The sequence below is a fragment of the Salvia hispanica genome, chromosome 1 (assembly GCF_029641045.1).
Source record: "Salvia hispanica isolate PSC_SH4W2 chromosome 1, Shi_PSC_v1, whole genome shotgun sequence".
In the NCBI taxonomy this organism is placed as follows: domain Eukaryota; kingdom Viridiplantae; phylum Streptophyta; class Magnoliopsida; order Lamiales; family Lamiaceae; genus Salvia; species Salvia hispanica.
This window is the reverse complement of record NC_142692.1, coordinates 9631780-9650390: the sequence shown is the minus strand read 5'-3', so window position 1 is coordinate 9650390 and position 18611 is coordinate 9631780. Positions and strand designations below refer to the sequence as shown.

Below are 18611 nucleotides of genomic sequence, written 5' to 3'. Positions count from 1 at the left end.
GCCAATCCATCCCAAGGATTATGTCGACGTCGGACATAGGCATAACACTCAAGTTGTTGACTAATAACTGATGTCCTCCAAAAGAAACCTCTAGGTTTGAGCAGAAGCACTTAATTTCAATTATTCCTCCGACAGGCGAAGACACCCTAAGTCTATGTTCAACTTGATTCGTTGGGATGTCTAAGGTATCTACGCAAGATGCTGATATGAAGGAGTGCGATGCACCAGTATCAAATAAGAGAATGACAGGTACACCAAGGAGCATAGCCATACCTGCCAGATTTCCTTGGTCCCCTTCCGGTTTTCTTCTGTCTGAGAGCATAGGCACGGGCCTGTGATGGGAGACTCGGCCTCCGAGGATGTTGCTGCTTTGGTGGAGGAGGAAATTGTGGTGGTTGCCAAGGTTGCATCTGGACTGCTTGCAACTGTGTGCGATATGCTGGCTGGTTCGACCTTGCCCCTACTCCAGAGGTCTTGTTTGGACAGTTCCTAGCAAAGTGGCCATTCCTTCCACACACGAAGCAAATGTCTGTCCCTGCTCGGCAGATTCCCGTGTGCACCTTGTTGCATTTGGGGCACGGTCTCAGATTTGATTGATAGCCCCCAGTTGGATTTGAGGCATTTTGTCTTCCAACATCATGGTGGTGAGATTGTGGTTGCCACGGTCGTTTCGGTTGTTGAGGACCTCGAGTACTTTCCCATTTGCGTTTTTCTTTGGACCCTTGGGGGTAGTTCTGAGGAGGAACCGGAGCTACAGTCTGAGTGCTCCGTTCAGTGGGCATTGCCGCCTCTATATCCAAAGCTCGGCTCAGGGACTCCAGGTAGGTCAATCCCCCGTGGCTAGCTAGCGCCATCCTAATCTCGTGCCTCAGACCGGCACAAAATTTCTCCGCCATCCTTTCATCAGTGTCGACTTGTTCTGGAGCATATCGGGACATCTCACAGAAAACCCTATCATACTCTGTTACTGACATCCTTCCCTGCTTAAGGTGATAGAATTCCACTTCCTTCTTCTTTCGGTAACTCTTAGGGATGTACTTATCATACATTTCTGCCTTGAACTGCTCCCAAGTTAAGCTTGCAATCTGGCCTGGGGTCATGGTCTTCTTACGTGCCTCCCACCAGAAATCGGCCGATCCGGCCAATTGGAAGGTCACACACGTCATACGCTCTCTATCTGTGCATTGCAAGAAGTTGAATATCCGCTCCATCGCACGCACCCAAGTCTCAGCCTCGGCCGGGTCGCCCAGTCCGTTAAAGGTTGGCGGATTCTGTCGGAGAAAGACTTCTTCAATCCTGCGTTCAATCCTCGGAATTTGCATAAGTGGTGGCGGGGGAGGTGAAGGTGGAGGCGGAGATGGAGATGGAGGTGGTGGCGTAACTTCGCGCCAATCTTCATGATTTCCTTCGACAATTTGGGGCACTCTTCCACCGCGTCCCCTTCCCCGTCCTCTAGGACGTCCTACCCTCCTAGGTGGCATTCTATAAGAAAAGAAATTATTATTGAGACAATAATAAAAATAAAAAAAATAAAAAAAAAAAAAATTTGCAATCATGCATGGGTCTTTTGTACATAACTTTAATTGAAGGCAACCAACAAGAGGCACAATAACATCACCTATAAACAAGATACAATCGTAAGCATAGAACATCTGCATATATATATATGTATCAAGCCAAAATTGCCTCTAGAGAGGACTTTTTGTACATAACAGATCCTCCTACATAACATACGAAAGTCCCAAACTCTACGCGATCGACAAAAGAAAAGCGTGAAACCGTAGGAAAGAACAGTTTTCACGTCACAAGGGGACTAGAGATAAAACTACTAGCATCAGGACGGCCTCATAAAGGGTCCGTTGCTGATGGTACATAACTAACACTACTCTACCAGTCGCCGTCCGAGTCTAGAGAGCTCAGCCCCGAGCTCCCCTCAAAGCCATCGTCGCTACTGATCGCAATCGGGTCATCCTCGGCTCCTCCTGGTAACATCCCTGGCATGGGAGGAGGTATTGCGGCGTCCGGGACCTCCCAAACCTCGCGGCGTATCTCAGCCCTGATCTCCTCGTAGCGGTTCTGAAAGTACTGGTACCAGTCTGCGTCCAACTCATCGGGGTGGGGTAGCTCGCCAGGCACCTCCAAGGACTGTCTGCGCTCAGAAGGACTCCTCATCTGCGGATCTGCCTCATCATCTGCCGGATACTCCATCGGGTACTCATCTTCTTCTGGGGCAGCGATCATAGGAGCCTTGCCCCGCCACGTGGGGTCATGCTCTTGGCCAGGAAACTGGCGCACTCCCTGGGGTCGGTCGTAGCCCAGGGGCAAAACCATCTCCTGTCTACGTGAAGGTCCTGCCTCGTGATCATACTGGCCCTGGGGCTCAGTAATAGGGAGGGTCGGAGTTTCCCACTGAGGTGGGGGCGGTGCTAGGATGTCTGGGGAGGCTGGCGGAACGTTCTGGTACCGCAAATACTGATCAATAATGGCACATAGGAAGCCTGGGAAGTCTCCCTCATCCTCTAGGGTGTCGGGTCGACGATGGATGAAATCATCTGCTAAGCTGGCTGTCCATATCTCCCAATCGTCAGGTAGTAGGGGAATCAGATGGCGTATGCCGTCAATCCCAGTGACGCCATGCTCGTGGGCCGTCTCCCACAACTCATAAAACCTGCATAAGACCCTCAATATGTGCGCTCCAGGACGAGGACTGTAGGATCGATAGGCGAGTATCGCATTGTCAGCGATAGCCTGGGGTGTGACTTGCTTGCGAGCCGTCCGGCGTTGGTTCATCTACACATGATGTTTTACCGAAACAATAAGTAAAGGAGAAAGTTGCTTAAGGATACACGACAATACTTCTTTTGGTATAAGGCAAAGGGTGTACTTGGCCAAAGCCGCACGCATCGAGATAGACGTTCATTATTAAGGGAATTGTGCGTCGGATTTGTAAGCGTAAGATCAATTTGTCATAATATAAGCATCGGGAAATGCTTTGTTAGGACGGAGGTATTTCGAATTCGTTCGTCAGGGCATAGGAAATTTTACGTATCCCTTTGTACTTCCAACATGAATCCCATAACATTGGCACAAAGATTACATCGCTCGGGAAAGCGAGAACCACACATATACTTATTTCTTCTAAGTTCTCATTCCAAAAGTGCTCATTTTATTAGTTCGATAAAATTCTTAAAAGACATCTTACAAGAAGAAAAATTACCTTCAATCAGGTTGAGGGCGATGAAATTGGTGCTGAGTTGTGGTCGATCTCGTTAACTTAGTCTAGCGAATCAAGTCTAGACTTTTCCTTTCCAAAGAAGGACTCACGGTTACAGAGCAGAAAACCTGGCTCTGATACCACTCTGTCACGACCGCGCTTTGCTAAGGATAGCATTGCTCGGTAAATCATGACCAGGGGAGGGAATTAAGAAGAGGGGATAGAAAGGGGACGAAAGAATTTATAATAAGACCTGCAAGTACTTTTTCATAATATAAAAGAGGTTCACAAGACAACGAAAAAAAACCATGAGTACTTAAGAGAGTGTTTAACGTAGGTCACTCGTTACTGATCATTTTTCCTATGACCCATTAGTACAAAATACTACAACCTAAGCACAGCGGAAGGAGTTGTAACCATGTGGTCATGTGTATGAAGACACATGCCACGAAAATCCTACAAAAGAGATGAGACAACCACCAACTCCACTCAGCCACCAGTTCATCACTTGCTCAACCTGCACATTTAGAAATACATGCAGGGCTGAGTACGGGGTACTCAGTGAACACATCGCCGAAAGATACATATATATGAAAAGTTATTATCATGCCATCACAGTAACACACGGGGGTTTTTCTTAAAGGCCCGAGCTTACTAAGTTCATTTTCATAAAGTTCGTCTGATCAGACTAAGCTCATTCCATCAATCCGCCATATCTGATAGTTCATTGTGTGTCGGGAAGGTGGCCACCTTCCACGATCACATTGACCGGCCAACCCTTACGATGACTCACGGTCCATTCCTTTGTGTACACTAACTCGAATAGGATCTTGGTCCTATTGGAGCCGAATTCGTTTCATTCATTCATTCCTTTGGCATCGCCAAGCAGATAGGCATCATAAAACAAATAATTTATGGCACGATAACATTTTAAAAAAAAATAAGTGCAATTTTATCAAACAAAAATCATTTCATATATTTGATAATTTTATCCACACTTAATGTGTTGGATATAAAGCCCACCTCAAAGCTTCCCAAAGAAAATGCTGCAAAAGCTTGGCCTCGGAAATCAAACTTCGCGAACACGCCCTTCTTGAAATAGTATAATGTTTTAAATTAGTTTTAAGGACATATATAAGGTGCATGTCATGAAATGATCCTACATGTAGTATGCGTCCTACGTTCGGGGTTCGATCAAGATCACTTCATTCCACTCAAGAAAAGTGGATTTCTATTTTATGAGATACCTTAAAGTAATTAAATAATTATTTGGGAGAGGGTTCATTTAATCCATACATTCTTATTTTCCAGAAATTTAATTAATTAATTACGGAGGGCAAGACATTAATTTATCGCAAGATTAAATTTTTTTTTTAAACGCTTCAAATATTTTAAGAAACATTACACCACAACTACGAGATAAGGTTCCTTTTATTTCTTATGCTTCAAAGCCCAAAATTCTCATTCCCTCTAAATTCTCGGCCCAAAGAAATAATATTAGGAGACCACATTACTAAATAATTCCTTGGCCCAAAGGGGAGGCCCAATAGTCAAAAGTGTTGCCCCAATTACTAAAAGAATTAATCCTCCCATTCATTCTTCCATTTCAAACAAACAACCTCCCTCTCTCCCACTCTCCCTCTCTCTCGGCTCTCCCCTCTGCCGGCGCCCTGGCGTCGCCGGCGAGCGGCGCCGGCGCCGGCCTCTCCGGCGCTCTCTCTCTCTCTCGGCGCTTTCTCTCTCTCCGGTTTTCTCTCTCTCTCTCTCTTTCTCTCCCTCCGGCTTTCTCTCTCTCCGGCGCTCCCTCTCTCGCCGGCGCTCCCTCTCTCGCCGGCGCTGCCGTCGCTGTTGCTGGTCACCGGCGGTTCCACCGCCGTTGACCGAAAGGTAGGATTTTCCTCCCATTCTCACTTCCCCTTCTTTCTCTTCTTCTTCATTTTCTTAAATTGAAGACTTAGAACTAACAATTAGGTCTTGAAATGCGAAGATTTGGATAGATCGTGCAAAATGGGGTCGGAAGAGGTTAATTTCGGCACAAATCGCCGGAACAACCACCGCCGCCGCCGCTGGACTGCCGCCGCCTGTCTGCCGCCGCCGCCGCTGGACAGCCCCTTTGCTTATGGGTGAGCTCTCCCATGATTGTTATTATTGTGTGTTGAAGATTCTTAGTAGATTAGGCCTTGTTTAATTGTTTTCTTAGTCTAAGCTTGGTATTGTTAAGGCAAATATTCTATTCTAGATAGTCATATGCATAGTTGGTATGAAATCATTAGGGAAGAGATGTACAAAATACTAATATGATTTGCCATGTGGAAAACCAAATGTTCATGCTTGAAAGGTATGAAAATGGCTATGTAGTGAAAAGGGTTATTAGAAGAATTACCTTAAAAAAAGAAGAGAAGAAGGATGGTAGTGTGTAGGAATTTGGCTCCCCTTCTTCAAACACTTGTATGCATTCCCATCTTGATTGAATATTTGTTTAGGTAGTTTTTCATGGATGAACAAAGGGATTAAGAGGGGGATGGGGTGATATTTATAAGGAAGAATGGTGCATGAAATTAATTGGTTTAAAGCTTGATTCATTGTGGAGGTGAAATGTCCAATGGTTAGGGACTCTTTGCCAAATGAGGCAAGTTGTCTCGTCAATCACTTGTCATGCCAAAAATGGCAAGAATATTATGTCTCGTCACCTAAAAAGGCGTGAGCCGTCGTTTGGTTTGCGTGTTTGATGTGATTTGATTTCGTCGATTGTCTCGTCTTGATTTAACGTGCTTCTTATCCATTCGTGCAGGTATCGGGATTCAAGGCGTGGCTATTGCGCAAGGTCCGGAGGGCACGGAGAGTATTTTATTTTTAATTAATATTTACTTAAACGTTGAACTCGTGTACGGACTTTTATTTGAAACTCGGTCTTCACAAACGGACCTTTATTAGCGCGACTTTATATTGAAGTAATACTATATTCGATCACCACTCCAAAATATACTTCACAACGATTAATTATTTGAGAAGTAAAGATCTAGGCGCGAAACTTAAATATATATAAGGTTGATTTTCAAAGTCTTAAGGTAAAAAGTCGGGGTGTTACATTCCTTCCCCCTTACAAAAAATTTCGTCCCGAAATTTGTAAGGGTCTATTCAAACAGTTCCGGGTATTTTTCCTTCATCTCGTCTTCCAGCTCCCATGTAGCTTCTTCGTATCCATGATGCTTCCACAAGACCTTCACCGAAGTGATGGATTTTGTCCTTAGGTGTTGCACCTTCCGGTCTAAGATTGCTTCTGGCTTCTCTTCGTAGCTCAAGTCCGGGTTTAACATCATCTCTTCATGGTGTATCACATGTTTCGGGTCGTACACATATTTCCGCAGCTGCGAAACATGGAAGACGTTGTGCACGCTTCCGAAACTTGGTGGCAGCGCCAAACGATAGGCGACGGGTCCAATCTCCTCCAGGATTTCGTAGGGGCCAATGAAACGAGGCCTAAGCTTCCCCTTTACCCCAAAACGTATTATCCCTTTAGAAGGGGACACCTTCAAGAAGACTTTGTCTCCTACCTTGAACTGAAGGTCAGTCCGACGAGTATCTGCATATGACTTCTGTCTGTCTTGTGCTTCCTTGATTCTACCTTTGATCTGGTGCACAATTTCGACCATCTCATTGACTACTTCAGGACCCAACATCTTTCTCTCACCGACCTCATCCCAGTATAGGGGCGATCTGCACTTCCTCCCATATAGCGCCTCGTAAGGTGCCATATTAATGGTTGCCTGGTAGCTGTTGTTGTATGCAAACTCTATCAGGGGTAGGATTGTCTCCCAACTCCGTCCTCTGTCAAGTATGACGGCTCGAAGCATATCTTCCAGTGTTTGAATCGTCCTTTCTGACTGCCCATCAGACTGTGGGTGGAACGCGGTACTGAAATTTAATTTTGTACCAAGTTCTGCTTGCAGGCTCTTCCAGAAATTTGAAGTAAATTTTGCATCTCGATCTGACGTGATTGAGGCTGGGATACCATGTAAGTGCACGATTTCCCGCACATAAAGCTGAGATAGTTTTTCAGATCCATAAGTGATTGGAATTGGCAGGAAGTGGGCACTCTTGGTGAGGCGATCCACGATCACCCAGATGGCAGTGTTTCCTCGCTTGGTCTTCGGCAAGCCCGTCACAAAATCCATGGTTATGTGTTCCCATTTCCATTCAGGAATTTCTAAGGGTTGCAATTTCCCGTACGGTCGCTGGTGAAGAGCCTTGACTTGCTGACAAGCCAAACATCTTTCCACGAATGATACTATACTTCTCTTCATGCCATCCCACCAAAATTTCCGCTTCAAGTCTTGATACATCTTGGTACTTCCAGGGTGTGCGGTGTAGGGCGTGTCGTGAGCTTCGCTTAGGATCTCATCTCTCAGTTTCTCATCCTGGGGCACACACAGCCTCCCTCCGAAAGTGAGGGCGTTGTCCGCCTCCTCGTGATAGGTCTCATGTCCGTCAGTCCTCACCTTTGCTCGTATCTTTTCCAGACCTTCGTCCTGTCTCTGTGCAGCGATGATACGCTCCCTCAAATCTGGCTCCACCACTAGAGTAGCTATCCTTGCTTCCACCGTTTCTGGGGCACTTATCATTTCCATGTTGAGCTTGCCAAATTCTCGTAGCAGTTTCTCCTCGTGAGTGAACATGGCGGTCAAGTGCTGAGTCTTTCGGCTTAGAGCATCGGCCACCACATTGGCCTTGCCGGGATGGTAGTTGATGCCACAATCATAATCTTTCACCAGCTCTAACCATCTCCTCTGTCTCATGTTCAAGTCCTTCTGTTCGAAGAAGTACTTGAGGCTTTTATGGTCCGTGAAAATCTCACACCGAACTCCGTAGAGATGGTGCCTCCAAATCTTTAGCGCGTGCACTACCGCGGCTAACTCCAAATCATGGGTAGGATAATTAAGCTCGTGCGGCCTAAGTTGTCGTGACGCATATGCTATCACCCTGCCATTTTGCATGAGGACGCAGCCCAATCCACTTTTCGATGCGTCAGTGTAAACCACATAGTCTCCTGTTGGATCTGGAACAGCCAGTACTGGCGCGGTGGTCAATTTCCTCTTTAGTAACTCAAAACTTTCTGCACATTCTGGGGTCCACGAAACTTTGGTGCCCTTCTTGAGTTGTTGCGTCATCGGTCTTGCAATCTTTGAGAAGCCCTCGATGAATCTCCTATAATAACCTGCCAATCCCAAGAAGCTTCGTATCTCGTTGGGTGTTCCAGGGGGTTTCCAATTCTGCACGGCCTCCACCTTTGCTGGATCTACTTGAATTCCTTCAGCAGTCACCACATGACCGAGGAAGTTCACCTCGTTGAGCCAAAATTCACACTTGCTGAATTTGGCGTATAGCTTCTCGGCCCTTAGTGTTTCCAGAGTGATCCGTAGGTGTTCTTCGTGTTCTTTCTTGTCCTTAGAGTAGATGAGCACATCGTCTATGAATACCAATACGAACTTGTCAAGACAGGGGTGGAAGACTCGGTTCATGAGATCCATGAATACCGCAGGTGCATTTGTCAAGCCGAAGGGCATCACCACAAACTCGTAGTGGCCGTACCGTGTTCGAAAGGCCGTCTTTGGAATGTCATCTTGTCGAATCTTCAGTTGGTGGTATCCTGACTTTAAATCCATCTTTGAGAAGACACTAGCTCCTCGGAGCTGGTCGAACAAGTCATCAATTCTTGGCAACGGATATTTGTTCTTCAAAGTTAGCTTGTTCAATTCTCGGTAGTCAATGCACATTCTTAGCGTCCCATCTTTCTTCTTCACAAAAAGTACAGGTGCTCCCCACGGTGAGACACTTGGTCTGATGAAACCCAGGTCCATCAGTTCTTGAAGTTGCATCTTCAATTCCTCCAATTCCTTCGGAGCCATTCGATATGGAGCTTTCGACACCGGCGCAGACCCGGGTTCGAGATCGATGGTGAATTCCAATTGCCTATCCGGGGGTAAGCCAGGTAGATTGTCGGGAAACACATCTGGGAACTCTCGCACTATTTCCACATCTTCAATTTTCCTCCCTTCTTTTCTCTCTTCATTCAGGTAGACAAGATAGGCCGGGTGGCCTTTTCGTACAAGCGTTGCAGCTTGTAGTGCGGAGATTATGGATTTTCGCTTGCCCAAGGTAACCCCATGAAAGTTAGTGGCGTCCTTTCCGGGAGGGTGAAAAGAGATTTGTCGTTGGTTGCACAGGATAGTGGCATAGTTTTCAGCTAGCCAATCCATCCCAAGGATTATGTCGACGTCGGACATAGGCATAACACTCAAGTTGTTGACTAATAACTGATGTCCTCCAAAAGAAACCTCTAGGTTTGAGCAGAAGCACTTAATTTCAATTATTCCTCCGACAGGCGAAGACACCCTAAGTCTATGTTCAACTTGATTCGTTGGGATGTCTAAGGTATCTACGCAAGATGCTGATATGAAGGAGTGCGATGCACCAGTATCAAATAAGAGAATGACAGGTACACCAAGGAGCATAGCCATACCTGCCAGATTTCCTTGGTCCCCTTCCGGTTTTCTTCTGTCTGAGAGCATAGGCACGGGCCTGTGATGGGAGACTCGGCCTCCGAGGATGTTGCTGCTTTGGTGGAGGAGGAAATTGTGGTGGTTGCCAAGGTTGCATCTGGACTGCTTGCAACTGTGTGCGATATGCTGGCTGGTTCGACCTTGCCCCTACTCCAGAGGTCTTGTTTGGACAGTTCCTAGCAAAGTGGCCATTCCTTCCACACACGAAGCAAATGTCTGTCCCTGCTCGGCAGATTCCCGTGTGCACCTTGTTGCATTTGGGGCACGGTCTCAGATTTGATTGATAGCCCCCAGTTGGATTTGAGGCATTTTGTCTTCCAACATCATGGTGGTGAGATTGTGGTTGCCACGGTCGTTTCGGTTGTTGAGGACCTCGAGTACTTTCCCATTTGCGTTTTTCTTTGGACCCTTGGGGGTAGTTCTGAGGAGGAACCGGAGCTACAGTCTGAGTGCTCCGTTCAGTGGGCATTGCCGCCTCTATATCCAAAGCTCGGCTCAGGGACTCCAGGTAGGTCAATCCCCCGTGGCTAGCTAGCGCCATCCTAATCTCGTGCCTCAGACCGGCACAAAATTTCTCCGCCATCCTTTCATCAGTGTCGACTTGTTCTGGAGCATATCGGGACATCTCACAGAAAACCCTATCATACTCTGTTACTGACATCCTTCCCTGCTTAAGGTGATAGAATTCCACTTCCTTCTTCTTTCGGTAACTCTTAGGGATGTACTTATCATACATTTCTGCCTTGAACTGCTCCCAAGTTAAGCTTGCAATCTGGCCTGGGGTCATGGTCTTCTTACGTGCCTCCCACCAGAAATCGGCCGATCCGGCCAATTGGAAGGTCACACACGTCATACGCTCTCTATCTGTGCATTGCAAGAAGTTGAATATCCGCTCCATCGCACGCACCCAAGTCTCAGCCTCGGCCGGGTCGCCCAGTCCGTTAAAGGTTGGCGGATTCTGTCGGAGAAAGACTTCTTCAATCCTGCGTTCAATCCTCGGAATTTGCATAAGTGGTGGCGGGGGAGGTGAAGGTGGAGGCGGAGATGGAGATGGAGGTGGTGGCGTAACTTCGCGCCAATCTTCATGATTTCCTTCGACAATTTGGGGCACTCTTCCACCGCGTCCCCTTCCCCGTCCTCTAGGACGTCCTACCCTCCTAGGTGGCATTCTATAAGAAAAGAAATTATTATTGAGACAATAATAAAAATAAAAAAAATAAAAAAAAAAAAAATTTGCAATCATGCATGGGTCTTTTGTACATAACTTTAATTGAAGGCAACCAACAAGAGGCACAATAACATCACCTATAAACAAGATACAATCGTAAGCATAGAACATCTGCATATATATATATGTATCAAGCCAAAATTGCCTCTAGAGAGGACTTTTTGTACATAACAGATCCTCCTACATAACATACGAAAGTCCCAAACTCTACGCGATCGACAAAAGAAAAGCGTGAAACCGTAGGAAAGAACAGTTTTCACGTCACAAGGGGACTAGAGATAAAACTACTAGCATCAGGACGGCCTCATAAAGGGTCCGTTGCTGATGGTACATAACTAACACTACTCTACCAGTCGCCGTCCGAGTCTAGAGAGCTCAGCCCCGAGCTCCCCTCAAAGCCATCGTCGCTACTGATCGCAATCGGGTCATCCTCGGCTCCTCCTGGTAACATCCCTGGCATGGGAGGAGGTATTGCGGCGTCCGGGACCTCCCAAACCTCGCGGCGTATCTCAGCCCTGATCTCCTCGTAGCGGTTCTGAAAGTACTGGTACCAGTCTGCGTCCAACTCATCGGGGTGGGGTAGCTCGCCAGGCACCTCCAAGGACTGTCTGCGCTCAGAAGGACTCCTCATCTGCGGATCTGCCTCATCATCTGCCGGATACTCCATCGGGTACTCATCTTCTTCTGGGGCAGCGATCATAGGAGCCTTGCCCCGCCACGTGGGGTCATGCTCTTGGCCAGGAAACTGGCGCACTCCCTGGGGTCGGTCGTAGCCCAGGGGCAAAACCATCTCCTGTCTACGTGAAGGTCCTGCCTCGTGATCATACTGGCCCTGGGGCTCAGTAATAGGGAGGGTCGGAGTTTCCCACTGAGGTGGGGGCGGTGCTAGGATGTCTGGGGAGGCTGGCGGAACGTTCTGGTACCGCAAATACTGATCAATAATGGCACATAGGAAGCCTGGGAAGTCTCCCTCATCCTCTAGGGTGTCGGGTCGACGATGGATGAAATCATCTGCTAAGCTGGCTGTCCATATCTCCCAATCGTCAGGTAGTAGGGGAATCAGATGGCGTATGCCGTCAATCCCAGTGACGCCATGCTCGTGGGCCGTCTCCCACAACTCATAAAACCTGCATAAGACCCTCAATATGTGCGCTCCAGGACGAGGACTGTAGGATCGATAGGCGAGTATCGCATTGTCAGCGATAGCCTGGGGTGTGACTTGCTTGCGAGCCGTCCGGCGTTGGTTCATCTACACATGATGTTTTACCGAAACAATAAGTAAAGGAGAAAGTTGCTTAAGGATACACGACAATACTTCTTTTGGTATAAGGCAAAGGGTGTACTTGGCCAAAGCCGCACGCATCGAGATAGACGTTCATTATTAAGGGAATTGTGCGTCGGATTTGTAAGCGTAAGATCAATTTGTCATAATATAAGCATCGGGAAATGCTTTGTTAGGACGGAGGTATTTCGAATTCGTTCGTCAGGGCATAGGAAATTTTACGTATCCCTTTGTACTTCCAACATGAATCCCATAACATTGGCACAAAGATTACATCGCTCGGGAAAGCGAGAACCACACATATACTTATTTCTTCTAAGTTCTCATTCCAAAAGTGCTCATTTTATTAGTTCGATAAAATTCTTAAAAGACATCTTACAAGAAGAAAAATTACCTTCAATCAGGTTGAGGGCGATGAAATTGGTGCTGAGTTGTGGTCGATCTCGTTAACTTAGTCTAGCGAATCAAGTCTAGACTTTTCCTTTCCAAAGAAGGACTCACGGTTACAGAGCAGAAAACCTGGCTCTGATACCACTCTGTCACGACCGCGCTTTGCTAAGGATAGCATTGCTCGGTAAATCATGACCAGGGGAGGGAATTAAGAAGAGGGGATAGAAAGGGGACGAAAGAATTTATAATAAGACCTGCAAGTACTTTTTCATAATATAAAAGAGGTTCACAAGACAACGAAAAAAAACCATGAGTACTTAAGAGAGTGTTTAACGTAGGTCACTCGTTACTGATCATTTTTCCTATGACCCATTAGTACAAAATACTACAACCTAAGCACAGCGGAAGGAGTTGTAACCATGTGGTCATGTGTATGAAGACACATGCCACGAAAATCCTACAAAAGAGATGAGACAACCACCAACTCCACTCAGCCACCAGTTCATCACTTGCTCAACCTGCACATTTAGAAATACATGCAGGGCTGAGTACGGGGTACTCAGTGAACACATCGCCGAAAGATACATATATATGAAAAGTTATTATCATGCCATCACAGTAACACACGGGGGTTTTTCTTAAAGGCCCGAGCTTACTAAGTTCATTTTCATAAAGTTCGTCTGATCAGACTAAGCTCATTCCATCAATCCGCCATATCTGATAGTTCATTGTGTGTCGGGAAGGTGGCCACCTTCCACGATCACATTGACCGGCCAACCCTTACGATGACTCACGGTCCATTCCTTTGTGTACACTAACTCGAATAGGATCTTGGTCCTATTGGAGCCGAATTCGTTTCATTCATTCATTCCTTTGGCATCGCCAAGCAGATAGGCATCATAAAACAAATAATTTATGGCACGATAACATTTTAAAAAAAAATAAGTGCAATTTTATCAAACAAAAATCATTTCATATATTTGATAATTTTATCCACACTTAATGTGTTGGATATAAAGCCCACCTCAAAGCTTCCCAAAGAAAATGCTGCAAAAGCTTGGCCTCGGAAATCAAACTTCGCGAACACGCCCTTCTTGAAATAGTATAATGTTTTAAATTAGTTTTAAGGACATATATAAGGTGCATGTCATGAAATGATCCTACATGTAGTATGCGTCCTACGTTCGGGGTTCGATCAAGATCACTTCATTCCACTCAAGAAAAGTGGATTTCTATTTTATGAGATACCTTAAAGTAATTAAATAATTATTTGGGAGAGGGTTCATTTAATCCATACATTCTTATTTTCCAGAAATTTAATTAATTAATTACGGAGGGCAAGACATTAATTTATCGCAAGATTAAATTTTTTTTTTAAACGCTTCAAATATTTTAAGAAACATTACACCACAACTACGAGATAAGGTTCCTTTTATTTCTTATGCTTCAAAGCCCAAAATTCTCATTCCCTCTAAATTCTCGGCCCAAAGAAATAATATTAGGAGACCACATTACTAAATAATTCCTTGGCCCAAAGGGGAGGCCCAATAGTCAAAAGTGTTGCCCCAATTACTAAAAGAATTAATCCTCCCATTCATTCTTCCATTTCAAACAAACAACCTCCCTCTCTCCCACTCTCCCTCTCTCTCGGCTCTCCCCTCTGCCGGCGCCCTGGCGTCGCCGGCGAGCGGCGCCGGCGCCGGCCTCTCCGGCGCTCTCTCTCTCTCTCGGCGCTTTCTCTCTCTCCGGTTTTCTCTCTCTCTCTCTCTCTTTCTCTCCCTCCGGCTTTCTCTCTCTCCGGCGCTCCCTCTCTCGCCGGCGCTCCCTCTCTCGCCGGCGCTGCCGTCGCTGTTGCTGGTCACCGGCGGTTCCACCGCCGTTGACCGAAAGGTAGGATTTTCCTCCCATTCTCACTTCCCCTTCTTTCTCTTCTTCTTCATTTTCTTAAATTGAAGACTTAGAACTAACAATTAGGTCTTGAAATGCGAAGATTTGGATAGATCGTGCAAAATGGGGTCGGAAGAGGTTAATTTCGGCACAAATCGCCGGAACAACCACCGCCGCCGCCGCTGGACTGCCGCCGCCTGTCTGCCGCCGCCGCCCTGCCGCCGCCGGCGGTCTGCCGCCGCCGCCGCTGGACAGCCCCTTTGCTTATGGGTGAGCTCTCCCATGATTGTTATTATTGTGTGTTGAAGATTCTTAGTAGATTAGGCCTTGTTTAATTGTTTTCTTAGTCTAAGCTTGGTATTGTTAAGGCAAATATTCTATTCTAGATAGTCATATGCATAGTTGGTATGAAATCATTAGGGAAGAGATGTACAAAATACTAATATGATTTGCCATGTGGAAAACCAAATGTTCATGCTTGAAAGGTATGAAAATGGCTATGTAGTGAAAAGGGTTATTAGAAGAATTACCTTAAAAAAAGAAGAGAAGAAGGATGGTAGTGTGTAGGAATTTGGCTCCCCTTCTTCAAACACTTGTATGCATTCCCATCTTGATTGAATATTTGTTTAGGTAGTTTTTCATGGATGAACAAAGGGATTAAGAGGGGGATGGGGTGATATTTATAAGGAAGAATGGTGCATGAAATTAATTGGTTTAAAGCTTGATTCATTGTGGAGGTGAAATGTCCAATGGTTAGGGACTCTTTGCCAAATGAGGCAAGTTGTCTCGTCAATCACTTGTCATGCCAAAAATGGCAAGAATATTATGTCTCGTCACCTAAAAAGGCGTGAGCCGTCGTTTGGTTTGCGTGTTTGATGTGATTTGATTTCGTCGATTGTCTCGTCTTGATTTAACGTGCTTCTTATCCATTCGTGCAGGTATCGGGATTCAAGGCGTGGCTATTGCGCAAGGTCCGGAGGGCACGGAGAGTATTTTATTTTTAATTAATATTTACTTAAACGTTGAACTCGTGTACGGACTTTTATTTGAAACTCGGTCTTCACAAACGGACCTTTATTAGCGCGACTTTATATTGAAGTAATACTATATTCGATCACCACTCCAAAATATACTTCACAACGATTAATTATTTGAGAAGTAAAGATCTAGGCGCGAAACTTAAATATATATAAGGTTGATTTTCAAAGTCTTAAGGTAAAAAGTCGGGGTGTTACAGGCTCAAATCTCTCGATTTTATTGGCAAAGACGTCAATTTCTCCTCTTTCAAATTAGACTACTCACTTCTCAGTTCTTGTAGTAAAATCCACATGCATTCATAAGATGGCTAGTCAAACAAATGTATAAGCACAAGAGAAATCGAAATAACTACAAGAGCTAACAAGGAAAAACAATTGAATTAATAACTCAAAATCATAGCATATTACCAAAAATTCTACAAAAGATGTTTAATACTCATAGACAAGTAAAATAACAAAAAGTACTAGACATGAAGAAAAACAAAACAAAACCCAAGGTTGAATTATGCAGTCTTCAGTCTTCTCTTGCCTGGATCTGCAGAGCTCCGCTCCAATGGAAGATGGAAGAATAATATGTGGAATATGAGATGGAAGAATTATAGGGATGGAGAGGATGGATTGGAGACTCTGAGATGAATATTATGAATTAGGTTATGGGGTATATATAAGCTTGAAAAGGATTTATAATTGGTAAAAAAGTATCCTCCAAGTAAGAGAAAAGATGGTAATTTCGAATCCTACAATTAATAGGAGAGATTTGATATCACAAGGCAACAATTTCTTTCCTTTCTTCAATTTCCGCCAATTTCCGCCTAATTTTAACTGCACTGCGCAACGTTCGTAAAATGGCCATAACTTTCTCCACAGAACTCCGATTTAGATGTTCAAGGTACCCACGCGAAGCTCTTTCGAAGATGAAGAGAATGGTATGTATTAAGTACTGATTGGACTTCAAACTCGTTGGCAGATGGTCTCGAACAGAGGCTATTGTACCTTGGCCTTTTTGCACCCTTTTTTCTATCTTTTTCTATCATTTATCAACAAACACATCAAAATACCAAAATATATAATATATGCAATTTAAGAACATAATTTGCAAGATTGACATTGAAAACGAGCCAAATCTAGGCCTTAAAAACTTGCAAATCCCGTGTTTTTCAATCCCCCAAACTTAAATATTTGTTTGTCCTCAAACAAAACAAGAGAAAAATTAAATAAGAAACACGGATGTTAAGGACTAGACTTCATAGTTGCCTCAGTATTTATAACAGAAAAATAAAGAGTTCGACAAGAATACAAATCAAATCAAGCAAAGCTTATTAGTGCACTTTCATTACTAGCTCGTTGATCACCTTGAAGTACATGCGCTCACAAGTGTTTAGAAGCGTGTTTATCACTCACTCTCAAAGTGTATAAGGTGAAGAATATATGTTCTCAGATCATGCAACATGCAAAGTTTACCATAAGCTTGCTCAAAGTCTAATCCCTCCTCTACTTTATGTGATTAAAATCAAAAATCCGAAAGGTCTTTGCTTTAGGTTATAATGTAGGCTCTTTGGTAAGGTGAGGAAATATTTGGCTAAAAAGTGACTAAACCCAACATAGCAAAAGTGATCAGTTTCTACTACATCAAACTCAACACCCAACCAATAATTCAAATCTCAGTAAATTCTATTCGTCCAGATTTCTTCTCACTTCCCAAATTCCTTGATTTTTTTTTTCTTTTCATTCTTCCTCTCTTTTTTTTTCTTTCTCGATTTTTCATTCTTCCTCTCTTTTTTTTTTTTTTCTTTCTCGATTTTTTTTTCTTTTCATTTTTTTTTCTTTTATACATCCTTTTTTTTTATGCTCAACAAAATTTCAATTTCAAACCATATATGTCCATGCTACTTTCACATTTAAACACACTACTTTCTTTCTACCTTATCTCTCCAACTCTTTTAACAAGATATAAACTAACTTTCCCCAAGAGTGTAAGGATATTCCCCCTTTATTTAGCTTCCAAAGAAAAAGGCTTTAAAGACTCAAAGTGGCTAGCTAGGAAAAATATTTTGAGTAAGGTCAAAAATTTGTATATATAAAGTAGCTAAGAAGGATGGCCTAACGTCCTCTTTTATCATTTAAACACTATGTAGACTTAGGCAGACTGGAAGCAAGTTCTAGCAACAAGTACATGAATGCAGATACATTACACAAGAAAGAAATTTATGGCTCAAGTCGCACAAGGTATAAGCATGATTCAAGGTAAACAAGCAATTCATTAATTGTGCACCTTTTAACAAAACTCTCAATTCAATGTATCAAGTCAACTCAAACAAAACATAATAGAACTTTTCATCATAGGCAACTCGGTCTGATGTCCCTAAACATGAGTATTTCTAAGTTTTCTATGTTATGCTCATGACTATATTAACCTCGGGTTTTAAAAAAAAAACAAAGAACAAAACTAACAAAAGTAAGGAAAAACAACTAAACTCACGGTCCACCACTTCATCCCCCCAAACTTATTCAAAACTACGTTAAGAATAAGTTTGAAAAGTCGGTAGGGACGTGAGTAAACTAAGAAAACAAATTAAACTAAAACAAAATTAAATAAAAATGAAAAATAGATGATACCAATGTTGGGTTGCCTCCAAACAAGCGCTTGGTTAACGTCTTTAGCTTGACGTTCTTTGAAGCTCACAGATTATCCCACATTTTTTTGGAAATTTTGTTTGGGTTGCCTTCTGTGCCTGCAATTTCGCAATGTAAGCATAGAATGAAGAAAATTGTAGTAGGATATAACAAGTAACTTTTGGCATTCCCCCAAACTTATATCAAATTAAGGCCTAGAATATGCAAATCAAATCATCTACCTTAACATGATCATTTTTCATCCCCCAAAATCTTCTCTATCCCTCAATTAATTGCAAGAATTTTCAACAGTAAACTAAGATCAAACAAAACAATTAAGTTCTAAATATACACAATTCATGCAAGATAAAATAACCTCACAATGCTATGAACATGAACG

General features: G+C 44.0%; 1 protein-coding gene across 1 annotated transcript; it reads right to left on the bottom strand.

The window, feature by feature from the left end:
• Positions 1 to 230: 230 nt before the first annotated feature.
• On the bottom strand, positions 231 to 1481 carry LOC148933207 (uncharacterized). The gene has a single exon (XM_089059578.1). It carries the CDS (start codon positions 1479 to 1481, stop codon positions 231 to 233), a length of 1251 nt encoding a protein of 416 aa, XP_088915704.1.
• Positions 1482 to 18611: the final 17130 nt, after the last annotated feature.